At 43.6% G+C, this 16,886-nt stretch overlaps 1 protein-coding gene across 1 annotated transcript in view; it reads right to left on the minus strand.

Moving 5' to 3' along the window:
• phactr3b (phosphatase and actin regulator 3b) overlaps window positions 1–16,886 on the minus strand; it is a gene marked incomplete at its 5' end in the record, with an annotated part of 54,049 nt that overhangs the window by 13,880 nt on the left and 23,283 nt on the right. Inside the window, 7 exons of the mRNA XM_079185803.1 lie at window positions 12,507–12,660; window positions 13,507–13,697; window positions 14,196–14,403; window positions 14,489–14,716; window positions 16,230–16,370; window positions 16,514–16,588; window positions 16,702–16,860. Coding sequence (XP_079041929.1) covers window positions 12,507–12,660; window positions 13,507–13,697; window positions 14,196–14,403; window positions 14,489–14,716; window positions 16,230–16,370; window positions 16,514–16,588; window positions 16,702–16,860 — 1,156 coding nt within the window. The remainder of the gene's footprint in view (window positions 1–12,506; window positions 12,661–13,506; window positions 13,698–14,195; window positions 14,404–14,488; window positions 14,717–16,229; window positions 16,371–16,513; window positions 16,589–16,701; window positions 16,861–16,886) is intronic.

Below are 16,886 nucleotides of genomic sequence, written 5' to 3' on the forward strand. Positions count from 1 at the left end.
TTGTGGAGCTTTTCAACTGAAATCTTGAATTCGGCCATCAATTTTTGTAAAAACTGCCAATATTTGAAATCTACAAAGTAGATTTTTTCGCCTCATGAATATTCAGGAATGCATTTAGTGACGAAGCAGCATATGGAAATTGTATAAAACTGTGCTGCTGCAGCACTTTGCATTGTGGGATACGGTAGGCGAGGCAGACTGGTCCGATGCATACTTTGCACATCAGTGTGACATCCGGGTGTTTTTGGCACACTGTATATTTTTGCATACTACGTGCTACATTTTGGCCAAATCTGTACGCACTGCATAGGATGCGGTTTGGAATTCAGCCGTAGAAGCTAATGTTGCTTTCTTGCAGTCAGCTGCTGTGCGGTTGAGGTATTTATAGCGGCCCTGGACGGCAGCTGTGGTTAGTCGCTCTGTCCCGCTTCACACACTGAGTTGTGCTGTCAGCTCAAATTGGTCCATGTGCCAAAAATATCCAATTATTATCCATGGCTCATAGGACTGGGGCAAACACTGAGTATTTTCCTGACATCCCCCCACCATGGCTTCACCTTCTTGACCAATGCTCCTGTCACTATCTGCTGACTGGAGTTTTACGTGTACAGAGTTACACCTTAATGAGAACGGGCAAAGAGGTTTAACTTAGCCAACAGCATTTTTTATTTTGCAAAGAGCTGTAGTAGAAAATAAGACAAAACATAATGGCAGCAATGGTGTGAGTCGTATTGATGGACATGATCTTGTTTTATCAGTCAGCTACTTTAATTAGCTTACGTTGATAGCTTCCGGACTGAACTTTGACATTCAGAAAGGCTTATCTGGTTAAACCCCTTCTACAAATGGAACCACCAACACTGTTGGCTTCAATGATTTCTATAACACAGTGGTGAAGTTTTTTGGAAGTCTCGTAAAATATGTGTGTATTGTTCCATTTAAACAGCATTTTGCAATCTTTATCCTGAGAGCTGGATCACAAGATAGCGTCCAAAACATGGTCTGTTGGCCTTTTGTTCTATAAGTGGTTGTCATGTTTGAAGAGCTCAAGTCGAGGGCTACACTCAATCGCCTCATAAACCCTATCAGACATGGCATAGATAACATCGTTGGCTTCATCTTACAGAAAAAGGGAGCTCCACCAATTTTACACATCAAAGTGTGTTTACTACTGCTCCAGAGGGAGCTGTGTGAAGTCTGAGAAATTGTCATTTAAAACAAAAAAACTGCCCATCATGAGTATAATATATACTATAGTTCAATGTTAAACGGTGGAGTATTCTTTTACAGTGATGGATATTTTCAATTCAGACATAGAGGTCGGTAACGGCAATTATCCGACATGACAGATCATTTATGGAAACCACAACGGTTGCACAATATTTGGCGCCTGGTGTGTAAAAGGTAGCAGTAAGCAGAGAGAAGAAGGCAGTACGTTTAAAGAGTGTTCTCAGTTCATTCACAGGCTGCATCAGGGATGGCTTTACCTATTTTACTGTTCACCAATGTAATCATACGTTGGATAGCCCATTGTGCTGTCTTAAGGCCTGGTCACAACAGCATTTAAACTGGCAAATGAGTAAACAGAACATTAAGCAGAAAATAGAGAGAAAGACTAAACACTTGCTCCCACACTGTTGTTTGCTAGCTGACGATAGTGACAAGGAGGCGCATTCATGCAATACAAAGTCAATGGAGAGCGATGAATGTTTCCCCCTGCTGTGTAGGTGGGATGTAATTATGCTCTGTCTCCATGGGTCCTTATAAGAATGCTAGTCTAATTATTATTAGCGTGGTTGTAAAAAGTGGTTATTGACTAATCTGTCATGAGAACAATCTGAACAGCCATGCTATTAAAGTTAGGGAGGGTAATGGATTTTAGAAAATGTTTTATTAGATTTGTTGAAATTCTCTTTACCTCCCAAAAGACGTCAATAACTCAAATGCTCCGACTCCTTGCGCGTCTTTTGGAGCTAGCGCTACTAGCTACATTGTTTGGAAAAGAGTTGGCAACACTGGGCTTGGTTGGATCTTGGTTGGATCTTGAATCTTATTTTTTTCTCTAGCGTACTCTTGCTGGTTTCTCCAATGTTACCGTCCTAAGCTTTAAAGAATACATAAAAAAGATCTGCTTATCCTCCTTAAAAAGGAATAAAAAATGCCCGTCTAAAAATAGCAGCCACATGTTCAGGGCATTGATGCTTCAGGGATTTTTACTAAGTCATCAGAAGCATGATCACTACCCTCTCACAACTTCCCAGAGGAGCTGGCGGTCTGCAGTAAAATCTCAGCAGTGCTATAAAGGAAGGTCTTCACATTGTCCTCAGCTGAGGGGTACGAGCTGAAGGTGCCTGCATAAAAGCATGCACCAGCGATGGAGATCATTGCAGTGTCCGGCTCTCCAAAAGAGCGCTGCAGGGGAGAGGGGAGGGTCCAATCAGAGGGGAGCTGGGGAGAGAAAATGTAATCTCTCCATCGACGGGGGCCGGGGCACAGGGAAGGCAAGCTGGGCTGTGACGTACATAGCCCATTGATTATGGCTGCTGCTGCAGCATTTCGCCAATGCGAGCTATATTTAGAAACAGAGGGTTCCCTCCTGCCATCCCGGGGCCGGCCCGCTGCTCTGCATTCTGCTGCTGCAGAGTGCCGCGCTTAAGTAATGCAAATCAATGCAACATGGCATGCACATCCATGATCTGTGGACGTGTTGCATCACAGCACAAACAAAAAGAGCACAACACAATGATGGTCACATGTACTGACTGTAAAAACAAACTAAACAGACCGTTGTTCAGTTTGGGGTCTTTTGATGCACAATGTTGTAACATTCGAGTGTATTGAAGAAAAACTGAAAATAGATCTAAATGTATAACTTGGATGTGATGAATAAAATGATTATTTCACAAGGTCAAAGTCACTGTCTCTTTTTGTACCATTGTGTCAAATGTACTTTAGGAAGACAGTGTGTGTGTGTGTGTATTCCAGGTCATCCAAAGAACGTCACTGCAGTGCAGCAGTGCGGACACGTACACTAAGTGAGGCTCTGTAGAAGAGCTTCTGCAAATCATGACAATGGTACTTTAATAGCAATGCAAACCTAAGATTCCAAGACAAAGGTGAGCACTGAGGTTCATGCGAGGTCTGTGCGTGTACCAAATGTTACATTGTCATGTCTGTTTTTTTCTCCACCAGCGTATAATCAATTCAATTCAATTCAATTTATTTTGTATCGCCCAAAATCACAGATTTGCCTCAGAGGGCTTTACAATCTGTACACATATGACATCCTCTGTCCCGGGACCCTCACATCGGTACAGGAACCCCCCCCTCCCAAAAAAGCCTTTAACGGGGAGAAAAAAAAGAAGAAACCTTAAGTATAACATTTTAATATACGTAGGCAAAGGGTTTCACTTTTTAAGTGCCTTTGCCAAGAAGTCCGTCCAGCAGGTCCTGTAGAACCTTTTACATGTTGAAACCGGGGTCATCATATGCCATTAAAACTTGAGAAGTGCACTCAGTAGAGTGCAGATCTCCGTCAGGCGTGTCTTCAATTGTTCCTCTTGGCACCCTTACAGTCAAGATGGCAGAGACGATGACAAAAAAGGGCATTTATTAATCTTACTTTAGTGGATCATAACCATAGACTGTACATAAGAAGTGGACATAGTCACCGAGGCGATACACTTTGGTTTGTTTGTGGACTAGAGTTTGGAAGCCTCAAGTTTGTCATTTTGGCTGTCGCCATTTTGTTTTTTTGCAACCAGAAGTGACACGAGAAGGTGAGGCGAAGTACAACCCAACGCTGAACAAGACGTTTTGAGGCAACTAAAACGAAACAATTAACTTTCATGAACTCAAAAAACACTGTGAAAGGGTTAAAGTTCTGAAGCACGTACAACAACATCTACCTGTCAATCACAAGGTAGCCCCGCCCTAAAGCATACTCTGCTTTATGGTCTGTGTGACTCTAAATGGACCATCATTTACTAAATGAACATCATGTGTTGAAGAAGACTTGAAACTAGAGGTTGAGACCATAAACTCGTGTTTAGAATGTTTACTGAGGTAATAAATCAAGAGAGAAGTAGAGTCATTTTCTCATAGACTTCTATACAATGGCCTGATCATAACATATTGGTTATGGAATAAATCTACAGATGCTGCGGTTCAAGGTGAGACCGAACTTCTCTTTGGATGTCAGATTTTGAGCCACGAAAAAAAGGCAAGAATCCGGCCTGCAACAGACTGGGTTAAGGCTCGTTTTCAGCCTTGCCGATTACCCGTAATACCTTCTGCTACTGAAGTGGACAGAAACACACAAACAAACACACACACATACACACACAACCGAAAGCATGTTCTCCCCACAGGCTTACGTCTGGAAGAGATAACAATGGTTGTAATATACAAAATCTTTTTCTATAGCAATGCAGACCAGTTTTAATCGACGGCTACACCTCTTTTCTGTTCTGTGCCATTCAAAACGGGAAAAAGCCAAGAGTTTCTGCCTCATAATATCATGCTTTCCCTCCGCTGTTGACTCTGCAAAACAGGCAACTAGCATAAATGCTTTGGCATCATGTCGCCTGATATGATTGCTGCGGCCCAGCACAGGAGTCAAGGTGAGAGTGTTCTCTTTCTGTGATGGAGCTTGTTCTGTTCCTGATGTTGTACAAACGGCTGCGCTTGCCCAAGACCCCTCGCAGCACTCAAACTCTGCTTCAGAAAAGGACACAGCGTGCCAGCCACCTCCACAGACGCCGCTCTGTTCCATTCAGCACGACTCACTCAACACGAAACATTCGGTATGATTCATTCGGCGTGCAAACAGTCGCTGGTGCTGGATGGATGTTTAGAGAGCGGGCAGGGGAGGTAGAGAGCGTCCCCTCAGCTTTGTCTCGTTGTCATGTCCTCTGGCGGGACCATGCGCTCGGCGGGACGGAGGCCGCTGGCAGACGAGCATGCGGTGCCATCACCCCAAAAACAATGGCATGCCTCAGCTGTCCACAGCTCTGAGTCAGTTCACCTCGGCGCTGCTGCTGCCGTCAGTCACAGAGCGAGCCAGGAGCCGGGCTGCAAACGGTAGCGTCTGGCACAGAACCTGCCCCCCCCCCCGTGGTGACAAAAAAAACTCTGCCTTTTTCCCGTGCGGCATGGGACACTTGTGGCACAGAATCATGCACTGATTCGACTATCTGAAAACATTCCTTTGTTTGCCACCCACAAGAAAAAAAGCACAACCTAGAAAACCCTTTCTGTTGTTGTTGTAAATAGCAACAATCTGCCATGTCTACGTGCCTTTCCGTCACTGATTCAGCCGTTTCACTGCAGCTTTAAGATCGTGTTTTGTTGGCTCCATCTGGGGCGATAGTTGCTGCTGTGTATTTTACAGAGACCCCCGGAAAGGACCAAACTATGCTTTCCAGGTCACCCATGTTGGCGATCACTGACGATCCAATTCTTCCTGTTTTGCTATTATAAAACACATGTCGTCATGGATTGCTTCCGGACGAAGAAGCAACCAGACGCCTGAAATGAAATGATTGGGTTACTGGTTGGTTTACGCAGTATTAAAACTTCCGGGAGCCCTTTCTAGACCCTTACAGGTCGCACAGAATGATGTGTAGTTACTGTTGTGATGGCATTCGATGAAGCGATAGAAAGTAAGGCCAGTCAGACATGTTCACATGTCACAGTACTAAAAACACAGAATCAATGACCCATATGGGCCCAGAATGAATTGTATTAATCACACCTGTGTTGTCGCTGCTATGACCTGTCACAATGGCTACTGTGAAGAAAGGGCTGCTGGGACACATCCATCGTTAATGTTATTGGCAACACCTGTGCTTTTACTGTGACAACTCAAAACAACTGCTGTTAAAAAAGAACTAAGAAGATAAGAGGAAGAGATTCCAAGGCTACTGATATTCTATTCTTTTTTATTATTGTCAACAATTCTCATTAAAAGTTGTTCAGTTTTGTTTCTTAGTTTGTGATTGGTGTTGTGTTGTGTCTGTTTCTTTAGTATGTGTAAGGTTTTGATACAACTGATCTTTCATCTCTGTAGCGTGCACAGCACCAGAAGTGACCTTTGACCTCTATCTGGTACAACATGTGTATTGTGCATTGAACCTGCTACAATAAAATAAAAATATATTTAAAAAAACAACAACAACGTTTTAGTCCGTCGATCAGCACTTTTCATTGTTTTTTTATTTTTTTAAACAACAGGCTCAGTAACTTCCCTAAAAAGAAGGGCACTGTAGTTATTAGCATAGTTGTTGGGGACTATTTTCCGCAGCGGATTAATACCCATGTTGTGCAGTAGGAGATATTAAAGGCAGCAGGTGTGTGATGAAATGAAAAAAGAACTACAGTGTGTGTTCATGGTAATTGTGAGGTCGCCCTGTGGAACAGTGTGGGTCATTGATGTGTTTTAAAGAATGAGATGTATCAGACATCGCCCGTCAGTGGGACACATCGAGTGTTGGCTTCGGTCTTTTCATGAGACTTGAACTAATCTCAGGCCTGTTTACTCAACAAATCTCTTTTCATGGGATTTGTTGACAAGAAGAAGAATATATGACATTATGCGTCTATCGCAATAAATAACGCAATACATTTCTAATTGGCGTCTCTTTACTGAAGTGGTGTTAAGCATAGAAGCTCCGGTCAGAGGAGTGATCACTGCAGTCATGTGACACATCGAGCCAACTGTACGAGCAGCAGGGAGCTCGGCTCAGAGCAACAGGCGCTCTGCCCTGACCTCTGTGCTGAACCAGCACTGTGTGCATACGGGCCCGGACCCTGCGTTCCACTGTCACACTCCCCCACCCCATAGGACAAATCATTGATCACTTCCCGTTTTCATTATATAAGGGTAATCAGTTTACATAAGCAGTGTGTAGTGTTAGGATGTAGCTCTGTCCCACTCTCACGCCCCCCTGCAGACTACGGCGCCTCCAGCATCCCCTCTGGTATGTACAGACGTTCGGTAATGAACTCCATGCTGCATAACGCCTTTTGCTAATCCGCGTCCACCCGCTGGAATTTGTCCAATATGCGCACGGAGAAGCTCACGTGGAACGAGACGTGTTCGGAGACAGCTTTGGTTTCATGATAACGTCACATACATCAGACGCACGTGGAGCTATACTCCGGCTATCCAGATTGACAAGCAGCTGTGAAAGGCCTCGGGTGAGGGTGTAGGAAAACGGCACACATGGAGACGCACGTTGCCAGGCCTGAATAATAATAACGCTCACAGGAAGGTTTATTTAGCCCAGTCTGAATGTCACCCAGCCTTACTCATCTCTCACGGTGTCGTTGCAAAGTGGGGAGCGAGCGGCTTAGCTGGAAATGAATTAGGCCCCGCATCAAACACTCGCCGGCCCTGCTTCCTGCTCTCTGTGTGGTCGGACAGGAATGGGAAACCATCTCTCTTTCCCTCTCAGTTCAAAGTGTTCATCCCTCTAATTAGCCGCTGTGACCCGTGATGGCTCTGGGTATGTAACGAAGCCACACCCAGGACACACGGGGGTACCGACCTCCCTGAGTTCATTGACTCCGCTGGTGACCTTCATACTGCACAAATGATGTAATAATTATTTCCCATGTGTGAAACAATCAATGAAACAGTTGTTTGCAAGCGAGCAAATACTTCTCAGATTGTAGTTCAAAAACTAAATTCCTTTTTACATCCATAAGTGTAGCTTCCACAAAGCTGATTCTCATCCTCTCCTTCTGAACCCTTCTACAGAAGCAAAAGGCAACAAATACAATTGTAGAGCTGAATGAAGATGTTTACTACGATTTTATACATATGGTTTAATCTATGACAGTTTCACTTTAATCACGATATATATCACCTTCCTTACAGTATCACCATATATCCAATACACAGCCCTAGAATATTCCGTTTTATAGTGTTTAAGTATGATAAATGAATAAATAGATAAATTACATTTGCATTTCAACGACGCACTACAATTCATTGTACATTTGCCAATTTTTCATTTCCATATTTTGTCATTAAATGATGACTTTATATTGAAGCAACTTCTTTTGTGACATAACTGAGGAATCATTAAACAATTTATAAATCAAATCTTTACAACTTTAGAGCCTCATATCTTGAGATACTACATTAACTGTACTACAGTACTGTGCTTAAGTACAGTTTTGAGTTACTTCACATGAATATTTCCATTTTTGGCTGCGTCATACTTTATATTCCCACTCCATTACATTCCAGAGTAAAATAAATACGTGTGAGCATGAACGACCCAGTGAAACCATCTGTGATGTTATGTCACGTTCTGGAGCTGCTCCATGGCTGATGAAAGACAAACTGACTCCAGCTTGTTTCATAATGAAATGACTCTGACACCTCTGTGGTATCCACTACAAAGTCTCTACTGTAAACAGAAGCATAGAGTATTTCCTTTATGCCCCGGAGTGATGACATTCATACAGTAGTGAGCCCGGTATCAGGCCACATGGCGAACGTAAGTCCAATATTTCTTCTCCTTATCGCTCTCTTTTGGTCTCCACCAACCCCTGAGAGAAACAGTTGGCTTCAGGAGCAAAATGCTGCACATTCACCACCAGCTGGCAGCTACGTTTTCCCGTGCGCCTTCTGGTGCCGGGTGGTTAGTGCACACCTGCTGTGGCAGGAGCGGTGAGACCGCACCGAAACAGGAACGTCGCGGGCCGTAAAACCAAAACAATGAGCTGAAATACGCTAAAACGCTCTTTAGAGCCGAGTAGAACTGCAGAGTTGCGATCATTTTCCGTGTCTTCATCACTTTGACACCACTTTTCACATCACACATAGTGAGTTGATAAATAATCAGAGAAGAAGAAATACCACCTGCATCAATAATTTGAATACTACAATCATTGCAATAAGAAGTGGTGACAGCGTTGAATTGTATCAAATAGTAAACAAGCAACAAGCATAACTACTACAGAACATCCAACAACAAAGTAAGTGTCTGTCAGTGTGGAATTGGCGACATCTACGAACTATTGTGTCAACTGTTGGAGCAAAATAGTAGCCATCACGTGTACAACATACATACCAAGAAATGTCAAAACATGCTGTAATGCATCGTGAATGTGATGGAATGTGTTAATCGCAGATTAACACATTTCAGCAGTCTAATTAGAATATATAAAAGCATATGTTTCACTGCTAAGTCATTATAACAAATACACAACTATATATATCATAATGGGCTCATCATTCCGGATTTGTGGCTAAGCGTTTCAGATGCAGTTATAATGTGTTTATAACATTCTACCAGCCTACCGGCTATTTACAGCTGAGAGTCAACCTCAGATTAAAGAACACAGTGAAGTGTAAACATTTCACTAACAGGCTATCACAGCTGCCCGTTTTTAACAAAGCTATGAAAAACCACAAAATGTGTTTGTCGTCTACAGAGAGAGTGCAGACAGCTACAAAAGCACACTCCCTGAGTCCAAACAGTCAATTCACTGACGAGATGTCAGCTTCCGTATGGATTTTACAATTCTTTTACTTGTTCTTAAGGCCCTTCATGGTCTCACATGGGTAAAGTGTGTGAACCGGTACGGCCCCTCCGGTCCTCTGGCTCGAGTCTGTTAAATGTTCCACAGTGCAGGACTGAAACATCTGGGGAATCCGCTTTTAGCTACTATGATCCGAGCAGCTGGAACAACCTGCCTCAGGACCTGAGAGCTGCTGGAAGTGTTGAAGTCTTTGAACGTTAATGTATAAACCTGCCTATTTAAGAATGGTTTGTAGAAAAAAAATGTGACATTATTGACATTTTGTAATTTTTTTAAAGTATTTTATTCACTTATTTTATTAGATTTAAGTTGAACATGTTTGTTAGATTTTAATTGTATTTCTCCGTCATTTTGTTCTATTTAAGTTGCATAATTTAATTACATTGTATTAATCTAGTATTTATATAATGCTGTTTTACTACAATTACTGTTATTAGAGCTATTAACTCTATTTCGTTACATTGTTATTGTCTTTTCTGTTGTTTTCATGGCCCACACACTTGTCAGTCACCTGTGAAGCCCTTTGAACGGCATTGACCTGTATGAATAAATCAAGTTTGATTGATTGATTGATCGAAAAGAGCTGATCTTCTGCTGATCTTTTTTGGTTTTCCATTAGCAAGAGTTATATGGAGAAGAGTACCTGCTACCTGGTGCTTTCTTTAATACCACTTTGGTTGAGGTTCCGCAGTGGAAAATAAAATAGAAAAAAGTACTGGTACCAAAAGAGAGTGGAGCATTGCATTAGCCCGCCAGCACACCCTGCTACTGTATTATTCCCTAAAAACAAACCTGTTTTGAATGTTAATCCTATTAAAGTCACAATAATACCAGCCTATGGCCTTTACGTAACACGACAAATACAATTATGTTCTCTGTTGCATTCTTCCTCCGCCTTTCAGAAAATCCTGTTCCACACTCCAAAAATCAGACCACTTGACCAGAAAAGCTGCGGAGAGGAACCTTTGTTATCTCTAATAAAACTGATTCAAGATAACTTTTCCTGCTATTCACCACTTTTTACTCTTGGCTGCAGTTAACGGGTGATCGCATTTTAGATAACATGCATCGAAATGTTAGTCGGAGAGAAAGCAAGGTCATTGAGGATTCAAAGACGGCCCGATGAGTGTGAGAGACAGAGGCTGATAGAATGGATACAATGCATTGATTTGTTCCCTTTCTCTTATTCTCACATAACCTTCCATCCTTGTGACGGCTTCCTGCAATGTACTGTGATTAGGTGTGCCAATATTTATCCTGCATCAATATAATGTAATACATTTCAACAGCATTACAGCATACATTTATTATGAGGTGCCCCGTGGAGTTCTGTTGTAAACGGAAAAGAATTGTGTTTACGTTCACTGGTTCTCACTAAAATGCATTGTGTGTATCCTTGACGTATTGAATGCATTTCCCTCCTAATAAGACGCAGCATATCTGGGCGTGACATCATTATGTATTGCGTCACAGACGTGTGTCCTCACGTGTGTGCACAAGACAAACAAAACGTGGATTGCACTGGACTCGGTGTAGCGAACAGCTCAGCAGCAGCAGACGGCTTCCTAGATTTTTATTACTGAACTATGACCAGGAGGGTCTGAAAAGTGAAGCCAATGCTTAAGTGCCTTAAACCTGCATTCTTTCTAATGGCCATCAGGGGGCGACTCCTCTGGTTGTATAGAAGTCTATGAGAAAATGACTCTACTTCTCTCTTGATTTATTCCCTCAGTAAACATTGTGAACATGAGTTTATGGTCTCAATCTCTAGTTTCAAGTCTTCTTCAATACAGCATGATGTTCATTTAGTAAATGATGGTCCAGTTAGAGTCAAATAGACATTAAAGCAGGGTATGCTTCGCTTTATTCTCTTGGAGCAGTCTGTGTTTTCGTCTTAGAACTTTAACCCTTTCACAGTATGTTTTTAGTTCATGAAAGGGAATTGTAACATTTTGTTGTACTTAGGCCCACCCTCCCATGTCACTTCTGGTATATGAAAACCAAGATGGCGACAGCCAAAAAACAAAATGCAGAGGCTTGAGGCATCAAAACAGCAGTCCACAAGCCAATGGGTGATGTCAGGGGGACTATTTAAAGTCTATAACCAAGACCCAGAATTCTATTCCACTTCCGCTAACAATTCTGCAAGGACCCCGCGGCTGCCAAAACTGGCCAAAAATGACGTTCCAGTATTTGTCCAATAAAAACACATCGGTTCGAACTATTCAAACATCTATTTCTGCTCATTATCTCCACGACACCGTGTTCAAACTGACCGCGAGCCACACAGCACTGAGCAGCGAGCCGCTTTGAGCTGGACTTTATTCTTGTACTTAGCGCTTTCCAAGGCGGTTGTGATTGGTTTGAAGAAATATAAATAAGCCAGAGCTTTTATTTCTTTCTCCCCGATATCAGAATGATAATGTGTGGAGGCCGACCTTTCTCTAGTGCTGACACAGCGCTGTGGAAACAGGTCTGGCTGTATGAGACTAGGTAAGGACCAACCAAATTCATCCCAGACAGCGAGACATTTTTTTGGGACCATTGTGTGGCGTGTAGAGAGACCAAAACCCCAAATAGTGCTCTAGAAACCTGTGCTTTAACCACAAACTCCACACAAAAGTACTAGGCTGTCAAAAAGAAAAATAATTAAACCTCATATTTGTCTTTAAAATGGTCAGTAAACTTAGTTCAGGTCCCTCCACAGCATTTCTGCACATCAAAACATATTTCAAGTTAATATTCCAAAACTTCTTTCAGCTCTGCAGTGAAAGCATTTGTGATATGGAAGGAATGAGCGTTTGTTCGGGGATGGTGAAAGTGTAGACAACAGTGATGTTGAGTGATGAAAGGGACGTACATGGGGCAGAGGAGGATGGGTGTTGCGGGGGGGGGGGGGGGGGGGGGGGAGCTGATGGCTGATCTGGGGTCCGCACAGAGCGACTCACTTGGCCAGCTTGGTCTCTATCTGCTGCCGGATTTCCTGCCGCTCCTGGTCGCTGCGCACGGGGAAGATGTTGCGGTCCTCCAGCTCCTGCTTACTGGGCCGGTTCCGAAGCTTCACGGCCAACAGCTCCTTCCTCATCCTGCGCGGGAGGGTCCCTGTCGCGGGGGAGGAGCACGAGATTAAGGTCAGTGGCGCCGCAGTGGCTCTCCAGCTAAACCTCGCTGAACTGATGCCAATCGCCACACGGTGGGCTTTTGGGCTTATTCTCATAAGACCTAACACCTTATTAATTAATTACCTGGATGCATACTTGTTTCAAGAAGGGTATGCACTGAGTGTTATGTTTGTAGCTTAATTTTATTAATTAAACAATCTGTTTTTAACAAATTTGCTACAGACAAGCAAAAAATTCTAATGTTAAAAACTGATACACATTTTTTTTTTAAAACTCAAGTCCGTATTTTGGAGAAGGTCACAGCCTTGAGTCTGTGTGGATAGGTTTAGACATTACAGCTGAATTAGCGTTGTACCATAACTGATAAATAAAGAGTATACATTCTTTATCTGAGCTTAAATCCTGTCAATTCAAAAGACGTTTATTCATTTAGTGATGTATATTTTCCTGCTGCCATCTCCTCGACCACACATTTGCATCGCGTCACGCTCATGCTGGTGGCGTGCGTGTCTGTCACATATTTTCTTTCCCTCCAGGGTCACAGACATGTTAAACCGCAGGCGGCTGTGCACCACCAACCCGGATGAATGGCCGAGAATTAGGCCACCGGAGCAGATGTTGACGGCCCGCCCGAAACCTAACACCGGTAAGCCTGCCGTTCGTCATCGCCGTTAAATCTCCCTGTCATGCCCTCATTGTAAACAAACATCGGCGGAGGTTATGCTGCCTCATTATCCGACGACAGGTTCGCCCAGATTGTGTTGGCTTTGGCGCATTGAAAGCGGCAGATTGATGGCAAATTGCTGTCTCCTGTCAGCAGACCCACCGGAGATGACGGAGTCGTTCCAGCTGTCCGGGTCGCTCAAGTATTCGTCCAGACGCCAGTTCTCTTTGTTCTCGTCCGACTCCTTCCTGCTCTCCGACTCCCTGGCGGGCTCCCTCTCCGTGCTGGACGTGCGGGACAGCCGGCCGTCCAGCCGGCGTTTCAGAGAGGAGCGCGCCTCCTTCGTCTGGAAACTGAGCTCACACATCACAAGACAAGCCTGTCAATTACAACTTTATCATGAGAATTCTCAGTTGTGATTGGTGTCGATTACAGGGCTGTAACGGTTCATGTAATCATACTGAACCAGAACAATTATTCCACGTATTTAGTGTTTCCAATTTCATAGAATAATAAATGTTTTTTTCAGTTTTATAGCCTATTGTGACCTTTTGGGAAAGTGTTTGTTCAGTGTAATACAGCAGTGTTTGAAAAGTTCCTTATTATCATAACGTTATACAGTGAATAAAATGTTACCTCAGTCCCCAAGAGGAGGACTGTGTGTCTTTGACACTTGCACTACTGTCACTGCACTGCGGATTATTGTTTTCTGCGAACAGGGCCTTTGAATATTCTCACAGCGATTATACCATATCATTTATCAATGATTTGTTTTTCAACACCTACAGGAATAGAAACTATATGAACACATTTTACTCAATATTTCAGGTTCATGGGTGAGAAAGTCTGACCTGTCCTGTCTGTGTTTGGTGGCCAGGGCGCGGTGCAGTTCCTCGATGATGCAGCTAGGGGGCAGCTGTGAGTGCAGCGCCCCGAGGTGGGGGGACCCGGTGGGCGTGAGGAACCTCCCTCTCAACAGGGAGCCATGGGAGTCTTTGGGAAGAGTGAAATTCCTGGGTAAGGTGGCTGGGGACTTCTTTACTGGAACTGAAGGAGCACCTGGGAAGGAAAACGCCATCAACGTGAGAAGACTGCTGCAAAACCAGCGGGCCTTTTGCATCTTGGGTCCTCATGGTTCACTCACAGTCTAGGCTCCCCAGTCTGGTGAGCAGTTTGACCGGCGCTTTGGTTGGAGGAGAAGTGGCGGCTCGTCCGGTCGGGGCTGCCGTCGCCTCCCGCTTCCCTTCGACGGCCTCCGCCTTCCCCGCCGGCCGCTCGTCGCTGCGGTCGCTCAGCGACGTGCTCTCGTCTTCTCCGTCTTCACTCTGGCTGGGATCTCCCGCCGTCTTTGAATCCTCAGTCACATCTTGCACTGAAACGAGACATCAGCAATGGTGTGATGCAAAGGTTTGGCTTGTTCAGGAGGTCTCTGTCTCCACCTAGTGGACAGTGGACAGGACACACAGTGTTTCAGACTGAAGCTGCCAACATCATGGCTGCACCCGTTTAGGTTTCATCCTTTTTATCCAATAATCAATATTTGTATCAGCTTAAATCACTAGCAGGAGCCAACATATAGAAGAGTATCCTCTCTGAATTTACAACAATCAAAACGTTTAATGGTTAAAGGGGAAATCAAAGGGTTTACTCATGGATTGCCTGAGAAATAACAGCATGGAGGATTCCTTGACGACAACAATATGTCTTCTTCAATATAAAGTATCAATTGAAGTAACTTATGTAACAGCTGTGCACCACCAATATCGGTCTTTTTTTGTATCAACCAATTTTGTTGCTTTATTTGAGATTAATATTTCACTTATTTTATTCATTTTCCATTTATTGTGTTTTTCTGGGTACATACAATAGATAAAATGGAGTAAAATAAAGTTGTACAAATTAGAAAACTAGATGTGATCTTTGAGAGGAAATTGAAACAAAAAGATAAAGGACTTTGTATAAATTGACCTTTTTCCCCTCTCATTGAGCTTCGGTGGTACACTACACTATAGTTTTTTTTTATATATATATATTTTTACACAAGCACATAACATAAACAAACATCTTTATATGGATACCTTAGATTTCTTTTAATTAAAATTTGTGACGAGGATACAAACTGAACAGGTCATTTAACGGTGCTGGGCAGTTAGTGTACTTTTCATTACAAACTGACCTGGAAACAGGGTTGATGAGATGTGTGAGCTGTGAGAATAAAACAAAACAATAACGCTGTGCACCATAAAAAACAAAACAATGAGCTCAAAGATGTCAAAGGGCCGAGGAGAACAGCAGAGTCATTCTGTTGAGATTCAACCTTTCTTATTACAGAGTCACTTCTCCGTTTTTATGGTGTAGATACATATTGATTAGCTTTAAGCTGAACAGGTCTCATTTTATTGCCCAATGCAGCTTTAACCTTTTAGGCCTTTAATCACCGGGGGTGTGACAAATAAATGTCAAGAACATTCAAAATAGTCTAATGAGAATTGTATATGTGTAGGGCTTTTATTGTGAAAGGTAAGAACGGAAAGAGTGGTTCTGGTCTGCTTTGCCTTTGTCAAAGTTTAAAGGAGTAATAAAGTTTTCAGTACTGGTTTTGGAATATGGAACCTATGTGTTGCTTTTTTAATATCATGATTGCAACTCAACTCGTTCAACTTAACGTGATTGGTTGATTCCTTTACTCGCAGAAAATTGACCTCATTTCTGAAAAAAAAGTCACGTGACTTTTGTCACGTAATATTTGCGTTCTGTGTAAAAGTACTAAGCGCCCCCAGTGTGTAAAGGCATTATTAACATAAAAAACATCAAGGAGTGCTGTGCGTCGTGTACTTGTACATCTTCCTGAACGTGTCCTCTCACCGCACCGCACTGTACTCTACCTGTGGAGGCCTCTAAATCGCTGCCCAGGTCTTCGCTGGTGCTGGCCAGAGGCGCCACGGGCTCCTCGTCTCTGTCCTCGGCGTCAGACTGAGTCGGGGTGTCCGGATCCTCACCGTTGCCCCCGCAAGCCAGATCCGACTCTGTGTACAGTGCACAGCGGAAGAGGACAGGAATGAGTCCGCACAGTTGGGCATCATGTGGCCGAACAAGTGAACTGTGATCAGCCCGGAGTCACATGCATGTATGTGTGTGCGTGTGTGTGCGTGTGTGTCTCATTCTGCACCTGTCTCCGTCTCCCCGGGGTTCCTCCTGACGAGGTCATCTCTCTTCTGTCGCGCAGCTGCCTTCTTCTCCACGGCTAAACAAAGCAAACATTTAATGGGACTGATGCACCGATTGCACGGACAATCGAAAAAAGAAAAAAAACACACATGTGACACGGGAAGGAGCATTACGGTACGTCTCACTCACCGGCAGGGGGCTTCAGCTTCTCGTTTTTCTTTTTCCTCCATTTCCAGGGCTTGAAGATGCGTCCCAGGCTGGCCAGCTTGCTGTTGCGGCGGACTGGAGGCGTTCGGACCCCTGAGACCAGGCAACCCGAGTGTAGCGCCCTCTGCTGGTCCATCACGTCTACGACACAAAGCACACGGTCTTAA

Source organism: Pholis gunnellus (assembly GCF_910591455.1).
Source record: "Pholis gunnellus genome assembly, chromosome: 3".
Lineage (NCBI taxonomy): Eukaryota > Metazoa > Chordata > Actinopteri > Perciformes > Pholidae > Pholis > Pholis gunnellus.